Source organism: Notolabrus celidotus, chromosome 1 (assembly GCF_009762535.1).
Source record: "Notolabrus celidotus isolate fNotCel1 chromosome 1, fNotCel1.pri, whole genome shotgun sequence".
Lineage (NCBI taxonomy): Eukaryota > Metazoa > Chordata > Actinopteri > Labriformes > Labridae > Notolabrus > Notolabrus celidotus.
In genome coordinates this window covers 15553239-15575033 of record NC_048272.1, presented here as the reverse complement: position 1 = coordinate 15575033, position 21795 = coordinate 15553239, and the positions used below count along the sequence as shown (strand labels likewise).

The 21795-nt window shown below is 40.5% G+C and overlaps 1 protein-coding gene across 3 annotated transcripts; it reads left to right on the top strand.

Moving 5' to 3' along the window:
* The first annotated feature begins 4501 nt into the window (after positions 1 to 4501).
* On the top strand, positions 4502 to 11310 carry LOC117818884 (elastase-1-like). Of its 3 annotated transcripts, XM_034692131.1 has the most exons (8): positions 4502 to 4526; positions 7787 to 7884; positions 9130 to 9230; positions 9584 to 9709; positions 10329 to 10465; positions 10565 to 10707; positions 10851 to 11000; positions 11174 to 11310. In XM_034692131.1, the coding sequence occupies exons 1-8, from the start codon at positions 4517 to 4519 to the stop codon at positions 11183 to 11185; spliced, it is 777 nt and encodes a 258-aa protein (XP_034548022.1). In that variant the 5' UTR covers positions 4502 to 4516; the 3' UTR covers positions 11186 to 11310. The 3 variants fall into 3 exon arrangements, with proteins under 3 accessions (XP_034548022.1, XP_034547943.1, XP_034548102.1); XM_034692052.1 differs by lacking the exon at positions 11174 to 11310 and having other exon boundaries at positions 10851 to 11033; XM_034692211.1 differs by lacking the exons at positions 4502 to 4526; positions 11174 to 11310 and adding an exon at positions 7255 to 7496 and having other exon boundaries at positions 10851 to 11033.
* The last annotated feature ends 10485 nt before the right edge of the window (positions 11311 to 21795 follow it).

Below are 21795 nucleotides of genomic sequence, written 5' to 3'. Positions count from 1 at the left end.
AAATCAAATTGAGGGTATGGAGGAATGGTGGAAGTCACTTACTGAGTAGCAGCATTAGCATTCAGCCTGAATGCTGTAAAATTCACAACAATGGATTCTAAAATGGGAATGAGTTGTTGTGCGATTCACTGAACAAACAGAGTCAATGAGAAGTGGATACTAACTTTTAACAGATGACTGAAAGTCAAAGAGAAGAGAATTTGGCAGAACAACTGAAACCCTGGCACTGAAACATGGATTTGCAGTTGCCAATTTTTGTCTGAAACATTATGTGTGAACCATAGACTGTATAAATAATGGACGTAGTATCCTGGACGTCAGCCATCCTGTTTCTGAAGCGCTGTTTTGAAGCCAATCCTCGGGGGGAGCCATACTGGAAAAGGTGAACTCAACCTAACAGCTGGTGAGCTAGTGTGAGGTAAAGAGGAGGGCTTTGAGCCTCCTAGCCAACAGCTACAGTGTTCCCGCCTGTCAGTCAAGTCAGTCATTTCCTTAAATGGGCAAAACTTGTAATCTTAATATCTTCTAAGCCGTCGCGTTAGAAAAAAGTTCACCCCTGTACAGTGTGTGCTGATAGAGAAATTAGCTCTTCAGACCAAAGCTGTTTTTTGAACCAGGCTGTAAATATGTTTATTATCGCTGCAAATATTTTTTTAATGGGTTTGTATGTGGTTTCCGGTGTTTCCGCAGCCAGCCTTATAGGGATATTTCAGTTTTTTTTAAGTGGGGTCGTATGAGTAACAGTACACTATTGCTCCTGCTAGCCACAATGCGTGCCGGTGAGCTCTTCCCCTTTAATGAGAAAATTCCCAGAGGACCAGTCGGCAAGCTAGGCTACAATTCTCTGCGGACGGGGCCTCCTCACGTAATTTTGCCAAAGTTGAGAAAATATGGTCCAGGAACTCTTCACGGTGCAAATGCATGCACCAGTAGAAAAAATTGGAGCTATTCAGTTTGCCGTCAGAAACCCCCTTTGTTTTGGAACTATTTGCGGACGCACCTCGCAGACCGGTGTTCTTCCGCTGCATGAGCACAGATACACGCTGATCAGCTGTTTGGATCAACAAGCACGTAGCATTTTTAGCAGACACTTTTAGGAACAAAAACTACAAACTGCAAAAATGAGTGATTCTGACAGCGACGATGACATGCAGTTTACTGTAGACACAAGGATTTCTCTATGAACCAGAGTTTACAGAGGAAGAACTCGAGATGCAGACCCAACGTACCGAAGAAAAGAAGGGAGAAAGTTCTGTGCTCACGAGTGAGCAGGAGAGATCCAACGTTACCAGGTGGTGTCGGTGTGTAAACTGTGTGTATACTTCAGGGCCTTTCTGAATCAGAGGAAACCAGCGGCTCACATACAGCTCCAGTCTGCATCACTCATCATCCAGAGTTCCCTTCCTTACAGGAGGTTTGCTTGTTTGAACAGCTGGGATAAAAACAGGTACGTCCCATCTTTTATATTTGCAGAAAAGTGAGTTCACTCTAAAGACTGATACCGTTACTTGATCCTGCTACGTGCTTGTTGATCCAAACAGCTGATCGGTGTGTATCCATGCTCATGCAGCGGAAGAACACTGGTATGCGAGGTGCGTCCAAAAACAGTGCCAAAACAAAGGGGTTTCTGACGGCAATCTGAATAGCTCCAATTTTTTCTACTGGTTCATGCATTTGCACCGGGATGTGTGCCTGGACCATATTTTCTTAACTTTGGCGAAATTACGAGAAATAGGAGGCCCCATCCGCAGAGAATTGTAGCCTAGCTTGCCGGCCGGTCCTCTGGGAATTTCCTCATTAAAGGGGAAGAGCTCACCGGCTAGCAGGAGCAATAGTGTACTGTTACTCATACGACCCCACTTCAAAAAAACTGAAATATCCCTTTAAGCCGATGCTCGATGAACAACAGTTTCTAACACTTAAGCATGGGCTTCATATTTTGAGACCGGAGATTGCTGCTTGGTGTCAACTCATTCCTTAACAAAGACAAAGTTGCTAAACTGCTGGTTGCTAACCGACTGGTTAGCCCAGTGCAGCCAGATCACCAAATATTTCCACTAAGAGTCATTGAAGTGATAAATAGAGCCAAGTTCATCACACTTAAATTCATGGGATTGTTGCTTATGTGTAGATTAGGAACTGATGTCAAGCGAGCCTGTCATTTAAGCCTAATAAGGTGTTAATATGTGAGTAAAGTGTTACAGCAGTTTAATGTGAAGTGTAACAGCAAGTAGCAATGCTAGTGTTGAAAGCTGAAGCAGATGCATAGGTGCAAAAAACTGTAGGTCTTCAAGTGTTCTCTTGAGGCTGGTTGCAAAAGCCAAGGAAACCCCATTAGACTCCATGTTAAAATGCCTACTTACAGCAAAATCAAACACGTTTACAGCCTGGTTAAAAAAAATAGAGTATAGCTCAAGTTAATTTTTTTTTTTATAAAGCATCAAGAAAGATACAATAAAGGCTAAGATCCATACTTTTGCATTATTAGGGGCATGGCTGATTTGAGGAAAGAATGCATTGTATCCGTTTGCCAGAAGGACAAAAGCTGACTCAACCCTTTGCGTCTAGGGATGATAAAGGTTAGGCTGAGTCAGCATTTGTAATAAGGCTTTAAAACGACCTGATTCCAGAAACCAATGGATGATGTCAGGGAGATTACGTCCATGTTTTATAAAGTTAGAGGTTAACAGCTTGCTCTGCTGCCCCCAAGTGGCTAAAAAGAGTCACTTAGTACTGCTTTAAAGACAAACTCCTTACAGCAGGTTTGCAGTTCTCATGGTTACAGCATCAACTAGTAGCAGATGACAGAATATGCTGCAATAGATGTCTGTTTACTAAAAGCAATGTTATTTTCTAATTCTAATGGGGTCTTAAATCATTTAGCTCCAGTTTGAGCTTTTTAAATAGTGTCACATTGACATAATCAACAGTTAGTCTGTGATAACCCTGCCTGACTTTCTATCTCAGACCCAATCAGTGCATCCCATTAATTTTTTTCAGAACCTCAATTTCCTTCCCGCATTCGTGAGACATCTTTATGGGAACCAAATCGACTATTCATTAACGAGGGGAGGCAGTATCAAGAGCAAACATCTTTAATTAACACATCCCCAACACTTCCTGTCTTTGATCTCCTCGTTTGATTTATGCCTCTGCGAAAAGCGTTGGTGTGGTGAAGGGGTACACGAGGAGTTTGGAGGGGACGAGGACGTCTGTGAGAAAATACAAAAACGTGGAGCCCCTGTTGATCAGGAGGCATTGCAGTATTAGGACCTTTTCCCTGTGTGTCATGGGGCAAGCTCAATTACCAGCTAGCGGGGCTATCTCTTTAATAGCCTGATAAGCAATAATCCTAAATCCACAGTTTTAATGACTTTCTGTCTAATTAAAGCCTGTTTAATAAAAGACAGGCACATCAGAGGCCTCACTATTGTCTCAAAACCTATTGTTGGAAAAATCAGCGTGACCAGTTAGGAACAAGTAAATGGCCTTTCTAGAGTATTAATAAATATATTTTACTGAGAGATTAATGCTCCAAAAGAATCATCAAGTAGTCAATCTACAGTGGATCTGTTCAATGTTAAAGAGGTCAGAGGGAAGCAGAGGAGAGAAATCCTCCTCTGCTCAGTTCTCACACTGGATTTAAGGTTTCTTTTGGGGGGGTTGGGAGTGTTGAGTTTTAACTTTGTCTTCTTTGTCTTATTTCTTTCAAACCTCAATTCAACACCAACATATGAATGTAAAATTATATGGACTAAAGATTTAAGGCTTGCAAAGACAATACTAGGGCTGCGTGTCATCTGTCTGTCTCCGGTATAACACAGATGATATGCCCTTTTATAATATGTGCGTGTCCCCACATGGCATGGTCTGTGGGAGTTTTGGTCTTTAGCACCATCTAGTGTTGGGCTGCAATGTATTAGCAGCAGATGGCAGAATCCTGTTGTGTGTATGGTGCAAATGCCTCATATTTTACCTCCTGTAATGATTAAAAAACAGATGTTTGTTTCTTAAATCAAATTTAAAATGTTTAATTTTGTGAAAAGTTATCATCTCTAGTTAACAGTTACATTCATTTGATGTATTCGTATGTTTTACCACAGCTGTGTTCTTTTTTTGTAAGTAATTAAGTAACAGACCTCACAAAGTGCTTCACAATAAAATATGAAAATGTGAAGAGAAGATTGCTGCACACATTAAGAACAGTGAATTACGTAAAAGCAGACATGGACAGGTCAAAGGAAGGCTAGTCTAAAACAAAAACAGCTCCAAGTGCTTTTAAAAAATGTCCAAAGAGTAAAGAGTTCAACCTGGGAGCAACAACCTCAAATGCACAGTCTCCTTTAGCTTAGATTCTGATTGGAGGACCAACAATCACACTCTGATCAGAGGACTTCAGAGTCCAGCTTGAGTTATGACTTGAATACAAGCAGGTTCTGGACCATGCAACGCTCTAAACACAAGCATGAGAGTTTCAAACTGGATGCTGAATTTAATGGGAAGCCTCTGCAGCGACATGAAGACAGGTATGACATGACACCTTCTGGTTGCAGCAGCATTTTGGACCACTTGTAGACAGTACGAGGACAATCGCTGTGACAGGTGAAAAGAGAACTCCAATAACCTGACTGAGATTAATTAAACTCAAGCATGAACAATCAACTCCAGCTCTCTCTGGACACAACAGGCCTAAGTTTAGACATGTACTTCTCTTCTACTGAATATGGCTTTCAGAGATGTCAAATTAAATATTTGTATTCAGGTTTTTATAATGTGGTCAATCATCATAAGGCAAGGCAAGGCAAGGCAGCTTTGTTTGTATAGCGCATTTCATACACGAGGGCAACTCAATGTGCTTTACATTAAAACATCAAAAGCATTTGAAACATTCAGACAGGCATAAAAGAGTACAATTAAAATGACAAATATAAATCAAAAAAGAAAAGGAAAATTAGAAATATATTTTTTAATGCATGTAATAACAATGCATGACACAACACTCTGGAGGAGCGAAGTCCTCTACCTCAAACAACCTTTCTGTTGCAAAAGTGTTGAGGCTGCCTCTCAAGTTGTCGCTCATGGCTGAATAATCCAGCTAAACTTGCTAATTAGTTCGTCCGTGTGTGTGTGTGTGTGTGAGTGTGAGTGGCTGATTGTGACCACACGAAGGAGTCTTCACCCGCCAACACATCAATTCAAAAAAGTCCACTCTAACAGTGAAAATAAACATGTTTGCAGCCGAGGGGCACGGCTGACTTGACTGACAGGAGGGCACACAGTAGCCGTTAGCAAGGAGACTAAAGCCCGTCAACTTAACGTCTTTGCCTCTTGCTAGGTCGACCATAAGTTAGGTTGAAATAGCATTTCCAATATGGCCACCGCCATGGAAAGGCTTCGAAACTGAAACCAACAAGTGATGTCACAAAGACTACATCCATGTATTATACAGCCTTTGGTCCAATCAGACTCAGGAAAATCTTTAGTGAATTCAGGAACATTTTTAATATCATCATTAGTTGATCCACTGTCTTCAACATCAGCACTAGCATCAGTGTCATTTAGTGTAGAGGTGTTCATAAAGAGCTCGGTGTCTAAGAGTCTAGTTTAAGGTGGCATGTCCACTGCCGCCATTTTTTGCACTGGCAGCGCTGGTTTTTGATTCAAACTCAATGTGATCCAGCTTTTTCTGCGTTTTAGGCATTTTCAGCGTTTTCAGCGCCCTCTGTGCTAAAATGCCGTCAGCACAAGCTGATTTTTGTTGCAGCGCTCTGAGTGCTCTCATATGAAAAAAGTTCAACTTTTGGAACAGTGCCGCGCTCATCATGTCACTTATTGATCACTAACAAACAGAATCAAGAAGGGGCGGGACTTCCGGTATCAACTCGTCAACTGCAATGGCGGAGGTCCGTACGGATGATTTACAGACAATTTTTTCCGTGTTACCATTTTCGAGTGCTGCTAATGCTATGACACGATTCCTACATAGACTGTATTAAATATGGACGTAGTTTCTGTGACGTCACCCATCTGTTTCTGAAGAGCTGTTTTGAGGCCAGTCGTTGGCTGCAGCCATATTGCTGCTGTCGAGCGATTGTGACGTAAAGAGGCAGAGTTTGAGCCTCCTAGCCAACAGCTGCAGTGTTCCTGCAGTCAGCTGTGCCACTCATTGGAAGACTCGTAATCTCAATATCTTCGAAATTGCTGCATTAGGCTGTAAACATGTTTATTTCCACTGTAAAGATCTTCTTTTTCCCTTTCATGTGTATGTGACTTCCGGTACTTCCGGAGCCAGCCTCAAGTGGATCCTCGATGAACTGCAGTTTTTAGCACTTTCGCATTGGACTCATATTTTTAGACCAGAGGTTGCCGCTTGGATTCCTATCATTAGTTTTTACAGTTTCTTGATGAAATGTCATTAGATGAAAGTTAGTATGAAGCATACAGAGCATTTTAAAACAGACCTAACAGTCAGGGAAGCAAAAGTGACACGAGACAATTTTCGTAACTGAGCAATAGTAACTACTGGTGAGAAGCACTCTGAAATTGAGGTTGTGGGCCCTCCCAGTCCAAAAAAACGGCGGCAGTGGACATGCCACTAAGTATGTAGGTGTCCTGAAAGAAACATGTAATGAATAATTAGAATGGAAGATAATTTATACAAATTATTTAGGAGTATTCACTGTTTTATCCCCTTTAAATATGGTTTTAAATTTGCATAAAGCGTTGATTTCTTGGGTTTACTTGCCGTCAGAAAACCACTTGGACAAAAGACACTGAGAAACATATTTTCCCAAACTTACTCTTTATTCTTGCTGGTTCAAATAGACTTCTATTATTTTTTGTGATGCAAATGTTCAAAAGAACTTGCACTTTATTGCATCACAACAATTATTTTGGGGGTTTCTCTTGGATGTATTGAAAAAAGTTGTCTGTTCTTGTAGAAAGTACACCCAAGAACCATTTTTTAAACTTCAGAGAATAAGGTCTACAAAGTTTGGTTTTAAAGATATATTTTTTAGTTTTTCGTCCCATAAAATGTCTTGTCCATTCCTAAGGACAGAGGAATGCACTGCACTGCTCTCGCTAAGGACGAATTTCTAACAAAGATATTTTTCTCTACAAGAACTTGTCCAAATAGACTTAAATTGGCTTAATCAAACTAGATAAATACACAAACACCCCCTCTGAGACCTCTGAGTGGCAGTGACTCATGCCATCCAGTGATAAACCTGTCAGTCTACAGAACACATCATTCTTTTCTACTGGTCAAAGCAGGAGGTGTGTGGTATCGGGCTGATAACAGTGTGTGAGACAGAGCACAGGTGCGTGCTTGGCTTCATCAGGGTAGAAGGAAAAGCCACACTGTTTTTTCCACAACAGCAAAGGTCGTGTAGAGGTATAAAAGAAGGAGGGAAGCTTTGGTGGCTTTGCGAAAACGTTCTGACGCAGTGCAGACATGCTTAGGTTTCTTCTGTTGACAAGTCTTGCAGCCTTGGGTAAGAAAATGACCAAAAAGAACAATAAATGATTGATTGCTTTCTGTTTTTCTTACTCTCCTACTGTCAGTCAGTCAGTCTGTCTTTCTGTCTGTCTATCTGTGTCTGATATCCAGTCTGTCACTCACTTTTAGTTGAGTCCTCACACAGGAGTGCTCTGCCAGGACACTCTCACATTTGGCTGCCCCTCTATCTTATTCTCCTTTTTATGTGGGTGGAAAGTTAATCGAATTATGAGGCGTCTGGGGAAAATATAAATTTAGCCCCTGTGTTTCTTTTTTTTCAACCAGTGCTGGCTGAGCTGGAGCCCCAGCCCAGGTACCTGGAGGACAGCCTCGAGAAGGTGGTTGGAGGTGAGGTGGCCTCACCCAACTCCTGGCCCTGGCAGGTAATTCAAAATCAAAGGACATGCACCCACATTTTGAGCAAAACCTCCTTCTTATTTATCAGATTTGCTTTTATCATATGAGCCTGTGAGAGCCCTCAGGTCTTCGAGTAGAGGACTTTTAAATGTACCAAAAGCTAGAACAAAGACCCACGGTGAGGCAGCCTTTAATGATCATGCCCTACACCTGTGGAACACCCTACCTGAAGACCTGAGGGCTGCACAGAGCATAAACATTTTTAAAAGTAAACTCAAGACCTACCTTTTTAGTCTTGCTGAGTTTTCTTCTCATAACTGTTTTATTACACATTACACATTACTTTATTTATTTATTTATTTATTATCTAGTTCAAATGTTGTCTTTTATTTTTTAAATTAATTTATTCATTTATTTATTTACTTCTTTTAAGTATAGCATCTTATTTTCTTTTAATGGTTTAATATTTTACTTAGAAATGTATTTTATTTTGGTGAGTTTAATTCACTGAGTTGAGTTTTAACATCTTATTTTACCTCCAGTGTTTCCTCATTGATATACCATGAGAGCGTTTGCATCTGTTATTTTTATATATATATACATAATTTAATATATTTTAAGTTGTTTTAATGGACAGTACTTTGTGTTACAATGTCATTGTATAAAAATTGCTTAATAAATAAAGTCTGATTGATTGATTGATTGATTGATTGATTGATTAACTGAAAAATGGAAGTGTCCTACAACTTAAGAACCCTATATATTAAATTTTCCTTGTGTCCCTCACAAGCGTCGGCCAGAGAGCTTTCTGTCTTTATGCCCCTGAACTGTGAAACTCTGCCACTGGACATCAAAACGAAGAGCTCTCTTGGTGTTTTTAAAAGTGAACTTAAAACTTACCATTTTAATCTGGCTTCTAACTTGGATAAATTTGATTTAAGCATTGGACTGCATTATAACCATTATGACATTTGTTTTAACATCTTTTTTTTGGGTATTTATCTGATTTTATCATAATGATTTGATTTTATTGTATTCTATTTTTCTGGTACTTCTGATTTTATTTTATTAATTTGATCATCATGATTTTATTTTTAAGTATTTTATATCCCTTTCCTTTTTTACATATTGCTGTTTTTTCTGTCTGTTTTTTTGTGAAGCACTTTGGGCTGCATGCTTGAATGTATGAAATGTGCTATTTAAATAAAAATGAGATGAGTTGAGTTGAGGATCAGAAACCAGTCTAAGTTAACTCTCTTTTCTGCACTTAGATCTCTCTTCAGTACAGATCTGGCAGCAGGTTCTACCACACATGTGGAGGAACCCTGATCCAGAGAGGCTGGGTGATGACAGCTGCTCACTGTGTGGACAGGTAACATGATTACTAACTCAAGCACAGACTTCTTTGCTATGTGTGAGTTTCATATGTAATCCTGCAATTCATGGCATATTTTCAGTATCCGTTGCCAGCTCTAATCACAGTGTTGAGGTATTTCTGTATTTCTAAATGTCACCAGCTTAGGAAACTTCCCACTGTCTCATTTATAACTGTCATATACGAAAGTCTCAAAATGAGGGGATTGAAAAAATAGCAGATGGGACCCCAATTTGCAGACAGTACTGGTGTGTTGGGGGCTTCTTGTCGAGGCCTTGTATCATTGGAAACTTGAGTGATTTGTATATCTGATCATTAACCATACATATTTCCTTTTTTTAACATTACAGTAACAGGGTGTACCGCGTCGTTATCGGGGAACATGACCTCAACAGCGACAGTGGCAGAGAGCAGATCATCAGTGTCGCCCAGGTTCACATCCACCAGGGATGGGACTCCAGCAGTGTTGCTAAAGGGTGAGGATTCTTCTATTTTTTCTCAGATTCAAACTTTTTTAGAATCTTCAGCCTTATATATTTTTGTAGATTTCACAACTAAAGTAAATACAATCTGTTTTAATAAGTGTATCACTGTCTGTGGGGTGGATTTGTGGAACAGTTTCCACCTGTAACTCAATCATAGTCCAAAGCTTTATTCTGTTTCAGAAATTATACAAAAAATAAATAATGTTAGGTATAGAGAGCAGAAGCAGGGGGGTGTCCAGCATGGTGAAATAGGTCCTCATTGATATTTGATTTGATGATAGTAATAGTTAGTTAATTATTTTTCTATATAATCAATTGCATATGTCCATAAAAGGTACGTATCCAACATTTTTTTTAGAAATGAAGAAGGGCAGGAACAAATAAATGTTTGCTTTATCCTAAACTTGTGTTGAATTTTGCTATTAGAAATTCGGTATAGGTGTAATTGTTCATACTCTTTGCATTTTTTGTTCATCAAATGAATTATATTTTGTGAACTTGTTGTTAATAAAGATAATAGTCAACCAAATATTGTTTAAACTATTACAATTTGAGAACTTTTACAAAATCAGAATAAGTAATTTAACTAAGAATAATCGCTCCACCTCAGTTTCGACATCGCCCTGCTGCGTTTGTCCTCTGAGGCCACCCTGAACTCCTACGTGCGACTGGGCTCCCTGCCTCCTTCTGGCCAGATTCTGCCCCACAACAACAACTGCTACGTCACCGGATGGGGCCGTACCTCCAGTGAGTTGGTTGCATGAACCCTCACTCTTTGTAAGTTTCTATACCTTGGTTGACTCTTTTCCTGCAATACATCTCACCTTTCTAATTTCACCCTGGCAGCTGGTGGTAGCCTGTCTGCCCAGCTGAAGGAGGCCTACCTGCCCCTTGTTGACCACAAGACGTGCTCCAGCAGCGGCTGGTGGGGTAGCACTGTGAAGACCAGCATGGTGTGTGGTGGTGGTGGTGCCAATGCTGGATGCAATGTGAGTATTCTCCTAAGGGCATTCATACTACTCAATACCTGTTTAGCTTGTAGGCCTTAATAAAATTTTGTATTTTAATTTCAGTAATGAATTCATGTTGCACATCTTGCTGAACATTGCGTCTTTACTCCTGATCCTTGCAGGGTGACTCTGGCGGCCCCCTGAACTGCCTTGTTAATGGAGAATACCACGTCCATGGCATTGCCAGCTTTGTGTCTGGCTATGGATGCAACTACCCCCAGAAGCCTACAGTCTTCACCCGCGTTTCCGCCTATATCGATTGGATGAACGCTGTTAGTATCAGAGATTAAGTATTTTAGAAATATGTAATATATTGTAGCTAAATAAAGCTCCTAATCAGTTTAGAAATACTTGTAGGTTCATCGGTTTATGGGGTATAATGAATACTTCAATATTGTCACAGTTGCATATGATGTTTATCTCTTTTATTTGTCTTGTTTTCCAGATCTTGTACTAAACAGCTGATTCGTCCAAGGTGCAGCAATGAGGAACAGAGACCGCATCCAACCATGTCTCAGCTGCTGTTCTTTCTCTTTTGACTGGTCTCATTCTACAATTAATAATAAAGTTGATTAAACTTTGTGTTATGACTCATTTCTAAACAGAGGTCTATGCAACCACAGTTTTTTTTGTCATAATAAAGGCTATGAGGTTTTCTCTCCTATATTGGATGCATGAAACTATCCCTGTAAAAAGGCACCTTAAAATAACAAGACGTGTGCTGTAGATGACTTAAAGTGTGGAATTGTGAAAATGAGTGTTCAGCACTTTGAAACTCATGGAAAGTCTAGTCATCTTTAAGTAAATTCGGTGTAATGTGGCAACATGCCGTCACACTCTATCACAAACTGATAAAGTATGAGAGAGACCACAGGTGTCTTTCTGCCCTGCTCAGCAGTGTGCACATCAAATGAAGGTCAGCACAGAGTACAAAAGAAAGAGACAAGAATTATGAAATGCTTCGACTCTGCAGACATGTTAGTGTTTCAACTGTTCTCCACACTCACAGCTGCAGGTAAGAAATGTCAAGGCTATAATTCAAATAATCTACTGCTGAAAAAATGCAATCTCTCTTGTTTGACGCTCACACAATAGATACAATTAACAAAAGGGGAATAATTGTATTAATTGGCTGAGTTGTCTTCTTCCTCTGTGCTTTAGTGCTGGCTGAGCTGGAGCTGCAGCACAGAAACACAGAGCGCAGCTTTGCAGTGAGAGTTGTGGGAGGCTCTGAGGTGCGAAGCCACTACTGGCCTTGGCAGGTACAGACTCACGCAGAAAGAATATTAGGGTGAGACCATTTCTTATCACAAAGAACAAACTGTACAGTGAAACCAGAATACTTGGGAAGTGGGAAATTAAGATCTAATATATGAACAAGAGCACAAAGAGACCTTTCTTGACTTATCCGTAGGAGACTGCTGCTTCAAAGTTTGTCTTAAAGTAAAATTTTTAACTGATACATACATTTGTGTCATTACTGTAAGATATGTTTGAGAGTAGGGCTAGGCGATAATTATTGTGATGTAATTTTTCTCAATATAAATATCACAAATGTGCAATACAAATTCAATATATTTCTGCCTGTAATAACACCCCCAACCACTGGAAATGGAGGGGGCGCTAATGTACCTTAAACACAAGATGCCATCCAACATTAACAGAAGAATAAGACAGCATTTAACAGCCAATGATTTCACAGGGTGATACCTTAAACTGTATAAATAATGGACATAGTAACCTTGACATCACCCTTCTGTTCCTGAATGCTGTTTTGAAGCCTATCGTTGGCAGGGCCCATATTGGAAATGCTGAACTCATCCAAAAGAGTGTGACGTAAAGAGGCAGGGTTTGAGCCTCCTAGCCAACAGCTATGTGTTCCCGCATGTCAATCAAGTCAGTCATGTCCTTATTTGGGCAAAAAACTCATAATCTTAATATCTTCTGAACCGTTGCGTTAGAAAAAAATACATCCCCCGTACAGTGTGTGCCGATAGAGAAATTAGCGACGTAGACCAAAGTTGTTTTTTGAACCAGGCTGTAAACATGTTTATTATTGCTGCAAAGATCGTCTTTTTTTAATTGGTGTGTATGTTGTTTCCGGTGTTTCTGCAGCCAGCCTCAAGCAGAGTCTCGATGAATTGCAGTTTATAACGCTTCCGCATGGGCTTCATAGTCTCAGACCGGAGGTTGCCGCTTGGGTGAGGGGACTAAGGCTGAAAGACATTTGCTGCAGAATATAAACACAGCTGAAACTAGCGACAGCGATGGACGAAATCTCCTGTAAGTTTGGGCTTCAAGAAGCTTATCAGAAAAAAAATCCTGATACAAGGTAACAAACCATCTGGTTTCTTCAACTTTTACTGAGGACCAAAAATCTGCCTTAAAATTTAAATTTAATAAGGATTTTATTTATCGAATAATTTTCGATATCGACTGATATTAAAAATGTTAGCGTGATAACATCTTTTTCAATATCGCCCAGCTCTATTTGAGAGAATATGTGATACGGCTTTGACTTATGACAAGGATGTTGTGTCTAACGTCAATCAATATATTAATCAACCTTTATTAATGCGCAAAATAACAAAAGCAACCTGACACTTGCTAGAAAGCGCTTGTCTAGACCAGGGGTTCCAAAACTTTTCAGCCCGCGACCCCCAAAATAAAGGTGCCAAAGACTTGGGACCCCCACTGTCCCTCAAAGTGATTAAATATGGCTTCATTTAGCAGGTCTGCAGAAAATTAGCCTACCTATATGAGCATGTGGCCGTTTTTCCTGTGCTGTTATGAAGTAACCTACTGCTACTGATGCTTTTGATAATTAACTGTTCACTAACCCAAAACTTAGGAATCATCTGGCAAAAAGAAAGGCAGAAAACTCATTATATTTTCTATTTTCAAGGTTTTATTTCAAGGTTAGCTACCATGTTTGCCGATATTTTTTACTATAATGGGTAAAATGTACTATTTTTAGATAACTTTAAAAAAAAAAAAAACATTCTGGAAGACATCTCACGACCCCCCATTTTTGTATCGCGACCCCCCAATGGGTCCCGACCCATACTTTGGGAACCCCTGCTCTAGACCATACTTTCTGTATTATTATTTTCAGAGATCCAGCATTAATCCACCATGAGCAAATACTTTGCAGCATTCAGCAGCAGTGTCAAGGAGAAACATCTTTTAAAAGGTGAAATTCTTTTACCTCGTGCACAATCAGATTCAAAGTGAAAAATCATCTGCTGAGCCTGGCTCAGGCATGAAAAAAAACAGATACTGAGTCATGAAAAGGGAGGAATTTTCAACAGCAGAAAGACAGGGAATGTACACACAGCTACAAAAATATCAACACATAGTATAGATTTGGATAAAGTCTCCCGGCAGTCCAAGCATATAGCAGTATGACCAGGAACTGGTCTAAGCCGGGGCAAGCCAAGCTGTATCTAGTGCTGAGCGATATTGAAAAAGATGTAATCACAATCACAAAGTTCATATTAGTCAATATAGATCATTTTCACAATAAATATCAAATCATTCTTTCGTACCACTTTAAAGGCAGAGTTTTTTTTCTCCTGAGAGAAAGTTGAAGAAACCAGACGTTTTTTTTAGATTGTACCTGGGATTTAGTCTAGCAAATAGCAAAAATATCTAAACTAATGAAGTTTAGTGGCCTGTCTTGTCGAGCATGTTTTCACTCTTCTTTGAGCTAGTAGGTTTTGCATTTTCTTCACTGTCGCTCGTTTCACCTGTTATTACATTCTGTTCCAAGCCGACTTCTTCTGTTTAACGTTGGGTGGGAACTAGTGTTTAAGACACACTAGCGTCCCCTCCCGTTCCAGTGGTTAGGGGGTATAATTACAGGTTTAATTTATCAACATTTTTTGTGCATTTGCTATATTTCTATCGAGAAAATAGTATCATGATAACTATCGTTATCGTTATCGCCCAGCCCTAGCTGTATCACAAAAAAAAGTAGAGAGGGTGTGACTCTTGAAGTCTGACGGGTGATTTCACCAGAGAGGAGGGGGAAATAATTGAGGGGTCTACTGTCCATACCAATTTTAGAGTTTGGTTACAACAAACAGTCTTTTATTAAAAAAATGGGTGTAAAAAATTAAGCATACTGTTATGTGAACCTGGCCTCTCTGCCTCCTTTTGGGGCGATCTTGATCCAAGACACCACCTGCTACATCAGTGGACGCACCTCCAGTGAGCTGGATGCACTCTGGTATCTCTCACATTCATGTATCCCATTTTCACTGTACCTGTTTGTTCTTTCAGCTAATGGGAGCATGTTCAACTGATTGATGTATGGATCACTCCATATTATCGACCACCAAACCTGCACCAGCTTCAGCTGGTTCACTGTCAAGCCTTACATGATCTGTGCTGGAGGAGGCAGGGCATCTGGATGCAACATGAGTCTGCTGATGTAGAAAATAGGAAAATACTACAAATGGAGTCTTGTATAGATTTTTCAATCACGATCAGTCACTCGGTTAAAACACTCGGTCCTTCAAATCTTCAAATCTAAACATTAAACCACTCACAGAATCTTAAAAAGAACTCTGAAAATATTCAAACTATACTGTTATAAGTTTTTATCATACAAGTACTCAACATCGTCATGAATATAATCATGGCCTTTATTATCACCATCATCACTATTTCATCACCACCATCATCATCTTCATCATCATCCTCATCATCATCACAAACATCATAACTAGGGATGCACCGAAAATTCGGCCACCAAAAATTTTCAGCCAGCACAACAACGCCGAAACAGAATGTTGTGATGATGCAAGCGAAAACCGCATCTGGATTGCTTTGTGCTAAAGCGAGTCCTGCAGCGCAGATCACGAGTTCTCCAAGACATTCACTTCACACCAGTGGGTCTTAAAAAAAAGAGGACATTCCCTCTCTTCTTGCCCCCTTTGAGCAGCTAACTAAAGAGATCAGCTCCTCTGATGCATCTGTAGCATACATTATTCCTTTAACTGCAGCCCTAAAGTGTCTTCTAAGCAAAGAGGCATCCATCGCGACCTGGATCATTTCTCGTGCGCGCTGCTTTATTCCCACATCCAAGCAATGATCTTTATAACGTCGATCAAGTACAGACGTGATGAAGTGCGGAGGATCCGAAATAGATCTCAGTGAAACGTGTGCTGACAGACTCTAAGAGTGTACTTTTCATTGTTTTCACTCCGTGGTCCGTCTCAACCTCTTTGTTTAGAAGACACTTTAGTGCTGCAGTTAATGGAATAACGTCTGCTACAGACGCATCAGAGGAGCTGCTCTCTTTTGTTAGCTGCTCAAAGGGGGCAAGAAGAGAGGGAATGTTCTCTTTTAAGACCCACTGGTGTGAAGTGAATGTCGCGGTGAACCTGTGATCTGCACTGCAGGACTCACTTTTGCACAAAGCAATCCAGACATGGTTTTTGCCCGCGTCATCACAACATTCTGTTTCGGCCAGGTTGTTTCGGTGAAAAAAGTGTTTCGGCCAAAAACCGAAAATGCACTTTTGGGCCATTTTCGGTGCATCCCTAATCATTATTATATATCTTCACCACCATCATCAACATATTGGTCACCATCAATCTCGTAGATCTGATAGTCATATAAGAAAGCGAACAACTGGCGCTTTATCTGATTCAGTCACTGAAACAAAAGGAAAAGAAACAAGTACAAAGACTGGCTTTTGTCATTATTGAAGTTTACATGGATCTGATGGTGGATTGAGTCTTTGTAACTTTCTTTTTCAGGTCATGAACAGTCCTTAAACTTCTCTAAACAGATCTAGTTCTTCTTCTAAAATAAATCCTAAGCATTGACTGCATTCGAAGCCTTCCCTCAATCTGTGTGTGGCTACGAGATTTCACATGAAGAAACTGATAAATAAATGCATCTACACCAAGATGAATCCTATAATTCAGATAAATGATGAACAAACCACTGCTTTAGGAGTCCTACAGAAATGTCACATCCACCATTCTCCTGTTCAGAGCAGCACAAGAGCATTGTCAGCGCTCAGCAAGTTAACTCTGTGACAGAAATGGGACACATTCAGAGACGAACAGTCGATGCACTGAGGGGCCTTACCAGATATACTTCTTTTTTTCTGTTTGACAAACTGCTAATTTAATCTTGTTCTAAGATTCTAAAAAATAAAATCCTGAGTAAATGCTGACTTTCATTTTTCAGCCTTTGTCTTTTGGTCGGCCTGTCCTTTCTAATTCCACTTTCGTTCTCTCGTCTCTCCGATCAGAAAGCGCCCGTAAACAGGTCAGAGTGGTGTTTAACAAACAGAAAGTTTGTGTTGCCCTTTCTGCTGCCTCTCTGGTGGTTTTGTGACATTCAGAGGAAAAGAGCTCAAAGCACTGTGGCACTGATGGAGGGTACGTTCGATGCATGATAAGCTGGCCTATATAGTGGGAACTGTACATATGTTGTGCTGTAATCAGAATGGAAACACCATAGATAGTTATGACTGTGTATCGAAAGATCACACTCTGCCCTTTATTTCCCTTGAACTTATTCTCCTACACCCCACATCATTTTATGTAGGTTCTAGTAAATATCAGTAAATGTTGCAAGTTTATTTGATACACCTTTGACCTTAAAAAGCTGGAGTATCCACCATAAAGAAGTTTAAAGTAGGTCCTTTGGAAGGCTATAACAATAATTTACCTGGATGTATTAGTTACATGCTCCAAGCCACACTTAAACCAAGACTGCTTTATGTGAACGTTTCCAGCAAGACTCTTTAAGTTGAAAGTAAGAAAGAGGTTTCACACTATAACTCTCTTTTATACCTAAAGGCTACCCATGTGTTATATCTAATCAACACAACTGTGTGATTATTTTTCCAATGATAAATAAATAGAAGAACAAGTGTTATATAAGATATAGTGTGAACAGCTAGCCCTGCTCTCTCCAATCAAAATCCACATACCTGCACTTCTAAGGCTTAGTAGATTACATCACTTATTTCCATCCATCCATGGAAATAAGTCATCTAAAAAGTCATGTTACACCTCACACAGGGAAGGTAACCAGCCAATCACAGGGCTAGACAACCAGACACACTCGTATTCACACCTAAAGCCTGATTTATACTTCTGCGTCAAATCGACGGCAGAGGCCTACGCAAGTGGTTGACACGCACCTCTTCCAAAATGTAACTATGCATCCAATCCAAGCGGTAACCTCCAGTCTAAAAAACAGCCTGGGAAAAAAAACAAGTGCATTCTGGATAGCTCATTTCTCGATCGACACACACTGTGCGGGGGGGGGGAATTTTTTTGTAACGCTGCAATTTCGAAAAGATTTTAAGCTTTCGAGTTTTCCATTATGAGAGGCACAGCTGACTTGATTGAAGGGCGGGAACACTGTAGCTGTTGGCTAGGAGGCTCAAAGTCTGCCTCTTTACCTCACACTAGCTCGACAGCAGTTAGGTTGACTTCAACATTTCCAATATTGCTGCCGCCGACGATTGGCCTCAAAACAGCGCTTCAGAAACAGATGGGTGACCTCACGGGTATTACGTCCATTATTTATACAGTCTATGGTCCAATCGAAGCAGACCACAAGCCCGCTTGGATGCATTGTATTTCCCGCAGTTACAGCACTTCTGGGATCCCCACACATCAGCCGTGTATTTTGCCTCGTTCAACGTCTTCTCTGTATTCTTCCCTGTAATCATGGCTCTATAAGAAACATCAACATGTATCAGCTCTACATTAACAAAATACGCTCGGAATCACTGATAAAAAATGTTAACAGAGAATGTAGCAGGGCTGGAAACAGGTGACCCGTTTATCATAGAGACCACACTGCCCTTAAGCATTTCGGCGGAGTATTGCTGTGCGATATGGACACATCGACACACAAGTATGTAGAGCTCACGTCCGCGTCGACCACTGCTGCGTAGCGTCAATGCAGAAGTATAAACCAGCCTTAAGGGAGATTTGGAACGACCAATTCACCCGACATGCATGTCTTTGGACTGGGTACCCAAACATGCACATGGAGAACATGCTACAAACTACAAACAGAAAGGCCCAAGTCTGAATTTGATCCAGGAACTTATTTTTGCTGTGAGGCCTTAGTTAACCATTGCACTACCTGCAGACCATGGCCTATCTAATTTGTTTTATCTGTTAGAAGGTAGAACGTCCAAGAAAAAACTCACCTAAAACTAGGGATGGGTACCTTTCACATTTGAACCCATACGGTACCGATACCGGTACCCAGGAATCGGTACCGGTACTCAACGGTACCAATTTTCGGTACTTTTGTGTTTATGTGGTAATAAATGTTAATTTAAAAAAAAAAATCTCAAATTTGTTTAATTTAACATATTTATTTAATTTAACATGAAATGAACAGAAACAGGATTATATAGGTGATTAGATATACTAGCTGACACGTGCTCGTGGCGTCTAATTGCTCTTTCAGGAGTTTATCAATGAACACACGTGAATGTCTGCGGACGGGAAAAAGTCAGTTCTCCATCTCTTTATAAAAACAGGACACACAACTTACTTGTTGGGCATTCACGCACACAGGGACGGTTATAAACAGGGCAGGTAGTCGGAGCGAGTCCGTCTCAATCATAGACTGTATAAAATAAACTTAATCCTCCAGCTGCTCTGCTGTGAGCGTGCGCCCGTCAGCTGCAGGCTTCGTTTGGCGCGCTCCCGCGCAGATGCAGAGAGCAGAGAGCAGAGACGTCCACCCGATCAGCCTCTGACTTTATTACAGGGCGAAAGTAAGGAAAATCGCCTCCTCTTCCACTCCCTCACAGTCACAGGGATGCGTTCAGGTACCGAAACATGGTACCGTTTGATTTTACGTGAATCGGTACTCGGTAGTACCGACGGAATTCGGTCGGTACCTATAAAAGTACCGAATTTGGTACCCATCCCTACCTAAAACTGTGAATTGTTGCTTCAGTTTTCGTAACAGATTTTAAAATTGAATGCTAGAAATATTTTAATGCCACCTTAAATCACATATCTGCAACAAATGGTTGTCGACAGAGGCCTTGTGCAATAACTGTACAGAAATGCAATTTCAAGATGCATTTCAAAATGTGAGTATTAAAAAATTAATTTATAAAATCTGTTATAACTAGCTGTGAAGAGCAGGTAACAGAGCTAAGATCATACTGATGAGTTGTCAACCTGTTGCACAGCAGCTGTTGGATTCTAAGCTGTTATGATCAGTAGAGCATCAGAGTCCAGTACTGCAGATCATGTCTACACCTAGAGCCACCTTAAGACTAGCACGCAGCGGGTAATAATAATCTCAATGTTGAATCATAGTTTAGCCACATGTTCATGTTTGTCATGCAATGATTGAGCAGCTACAAATCCAACCCTTTGTCTGTGTAAATCAAAGCAGCCCCTGCACTGTGCTGTGCTGTACGAACCTTTCCTATTGTGCGTTTTCAGCATTCAGATAGAAGACTTATTAAACCAGCTCCACAGGGCCTCATGAATATTTATCAAAAGGCTTTAAGAGGAATACTGTACTGTAGCCTCAGGTTGTTACTGTAAGATTTAAACACTGATCTTAATCTCATTCCAGCAACAGCTTCCAACTTGTAGCACACATCATAATCTTTTAATATTACCTCCTCTCTGCATGTTCCTCTCCACCTTCTGCAAAGCTGAGGCTCACCTCTGCATCAAATTAAAGAGGCTGTTGTGGACTTCAGGGCAGCCTGGTCGGAGAAATGAATTTATATGCTTTATGAGACCCTATTCATGGCTAACGAGTCTGTAGCCGTTTCAAAGCAAGAGGTGGATCCAAACCATGAGCTGAATAATGAAGCCAATGCGTGAAGTGCCAAAACTCCAGGGCTATAAAAAGATCACTTGCAGCAGAACCTAAAGGTGAGCCAATCCACAGGCATTGATTACAGCCTCATCTCTATAGCACATTTTTATATTACTGACAACTAAACAACATTGAAGCCAATGCGGAATTGTTAAAAACTGCAGTTTCTCGAGTGTCCACTTGAGGCTGCCTCTGGAATGGCCGGAAACCACATACACGCCAATCCAGGCTCATAGACTGTATAAATGGATGTAGTGTCCGTGACGTCACCCATCTGTTTCTGAAGCACTGTTTTGAGGCTACACAGCGGCGGCAGCCATATTGGAAATGTTGAACTCAACATAACTGCTGTCGAGCTAGTGTGAGGTGAAGAGGTGGACTTTCAGCCTCCTAGCCAATAGTGTTCCCGCCTGTCAATCAAGTCAGCTGTGTCTCTCACAGTGGAAAACTAGTAATCTTAATATCTTCGAAATTGCCGCAAACTGAAAAAATTCACCCCCCGTACAGTGTGTGCCGATCGAGAAATGAGCCATCTAGACTAAACTTGTTTTTTCTACCAGGCTGTAAACATGTTTATTTCTACTGTAAATATCGGCTTTTTTGAATTTGTGTGTATGTGGATTCCAGTACTTCCGGAGCCAGTCTCAAGCGGACACTAGAGGAACTGCAGTTTTTAACACTTCCGCATTGGCTTCAATTCTCACAGCCGGAGGTTGCCACTTAAAGAGGCTCAAAGCCCGCCTCTTTACCTCACACTAGCTAGACAGAAGTTAGGTTGCGTTCAGCATTTCCAATATGGCTCCCGCCGTCGTAGACTGGCCTCAAAAAAGCACTTCAGATTCAGATGAGTGACGCCACGGATACTACATCCATTATTTATACCGTCAATGTTAAAAATACATGACTCAAATGACATTGACAGTGTCTACTCCATTTACCATATATGATACAAACAAGACATAGGCTACTGTGCTGTGTCTGGGTTTACTCAGGTCAAGCTATGACAAGTTGATGACAGAAACGTATTCATCAATCTTTACATGTTTACCTTTTTAAATGTTTACTGATGGTGCTAAATTGCAGAGAAATACTGACCGACCCTTTAAAACTATTTAAAACGACTACTATGTTGGTAGGGCTGCAGGCATGGCAGCAAGAAGGCAATATACTGAGTTAAAAATAAAGCCAAAGTTCATAACACAAGAAAACTGATGAGTA

Bases quoted from the DNA above. Each gene is read 5' to 3' on its own strand.
- LOC117818884 (XM_034692211.1), top strand. From the start codon at position 7,457: ATGCTTAGGTTTCTTCTGTTGACAAGTCTTGCAGCCTTGG. The intron at 7,885-9,129 runs GTAATTCAAAAT...TTCTGCACTTAG, and splicing joins CCAACTCCTGGCCCTGGCAG to ATCTCTCTTCAGTACAGATC. The intron at 10,466-10,564 runs GTGAGTTGGTTG...TCACCCTGGCAG, and splicing joins CGGATGGGGCCGTACCTCCA to CTGGTGGTAGCCTGTCTGCC.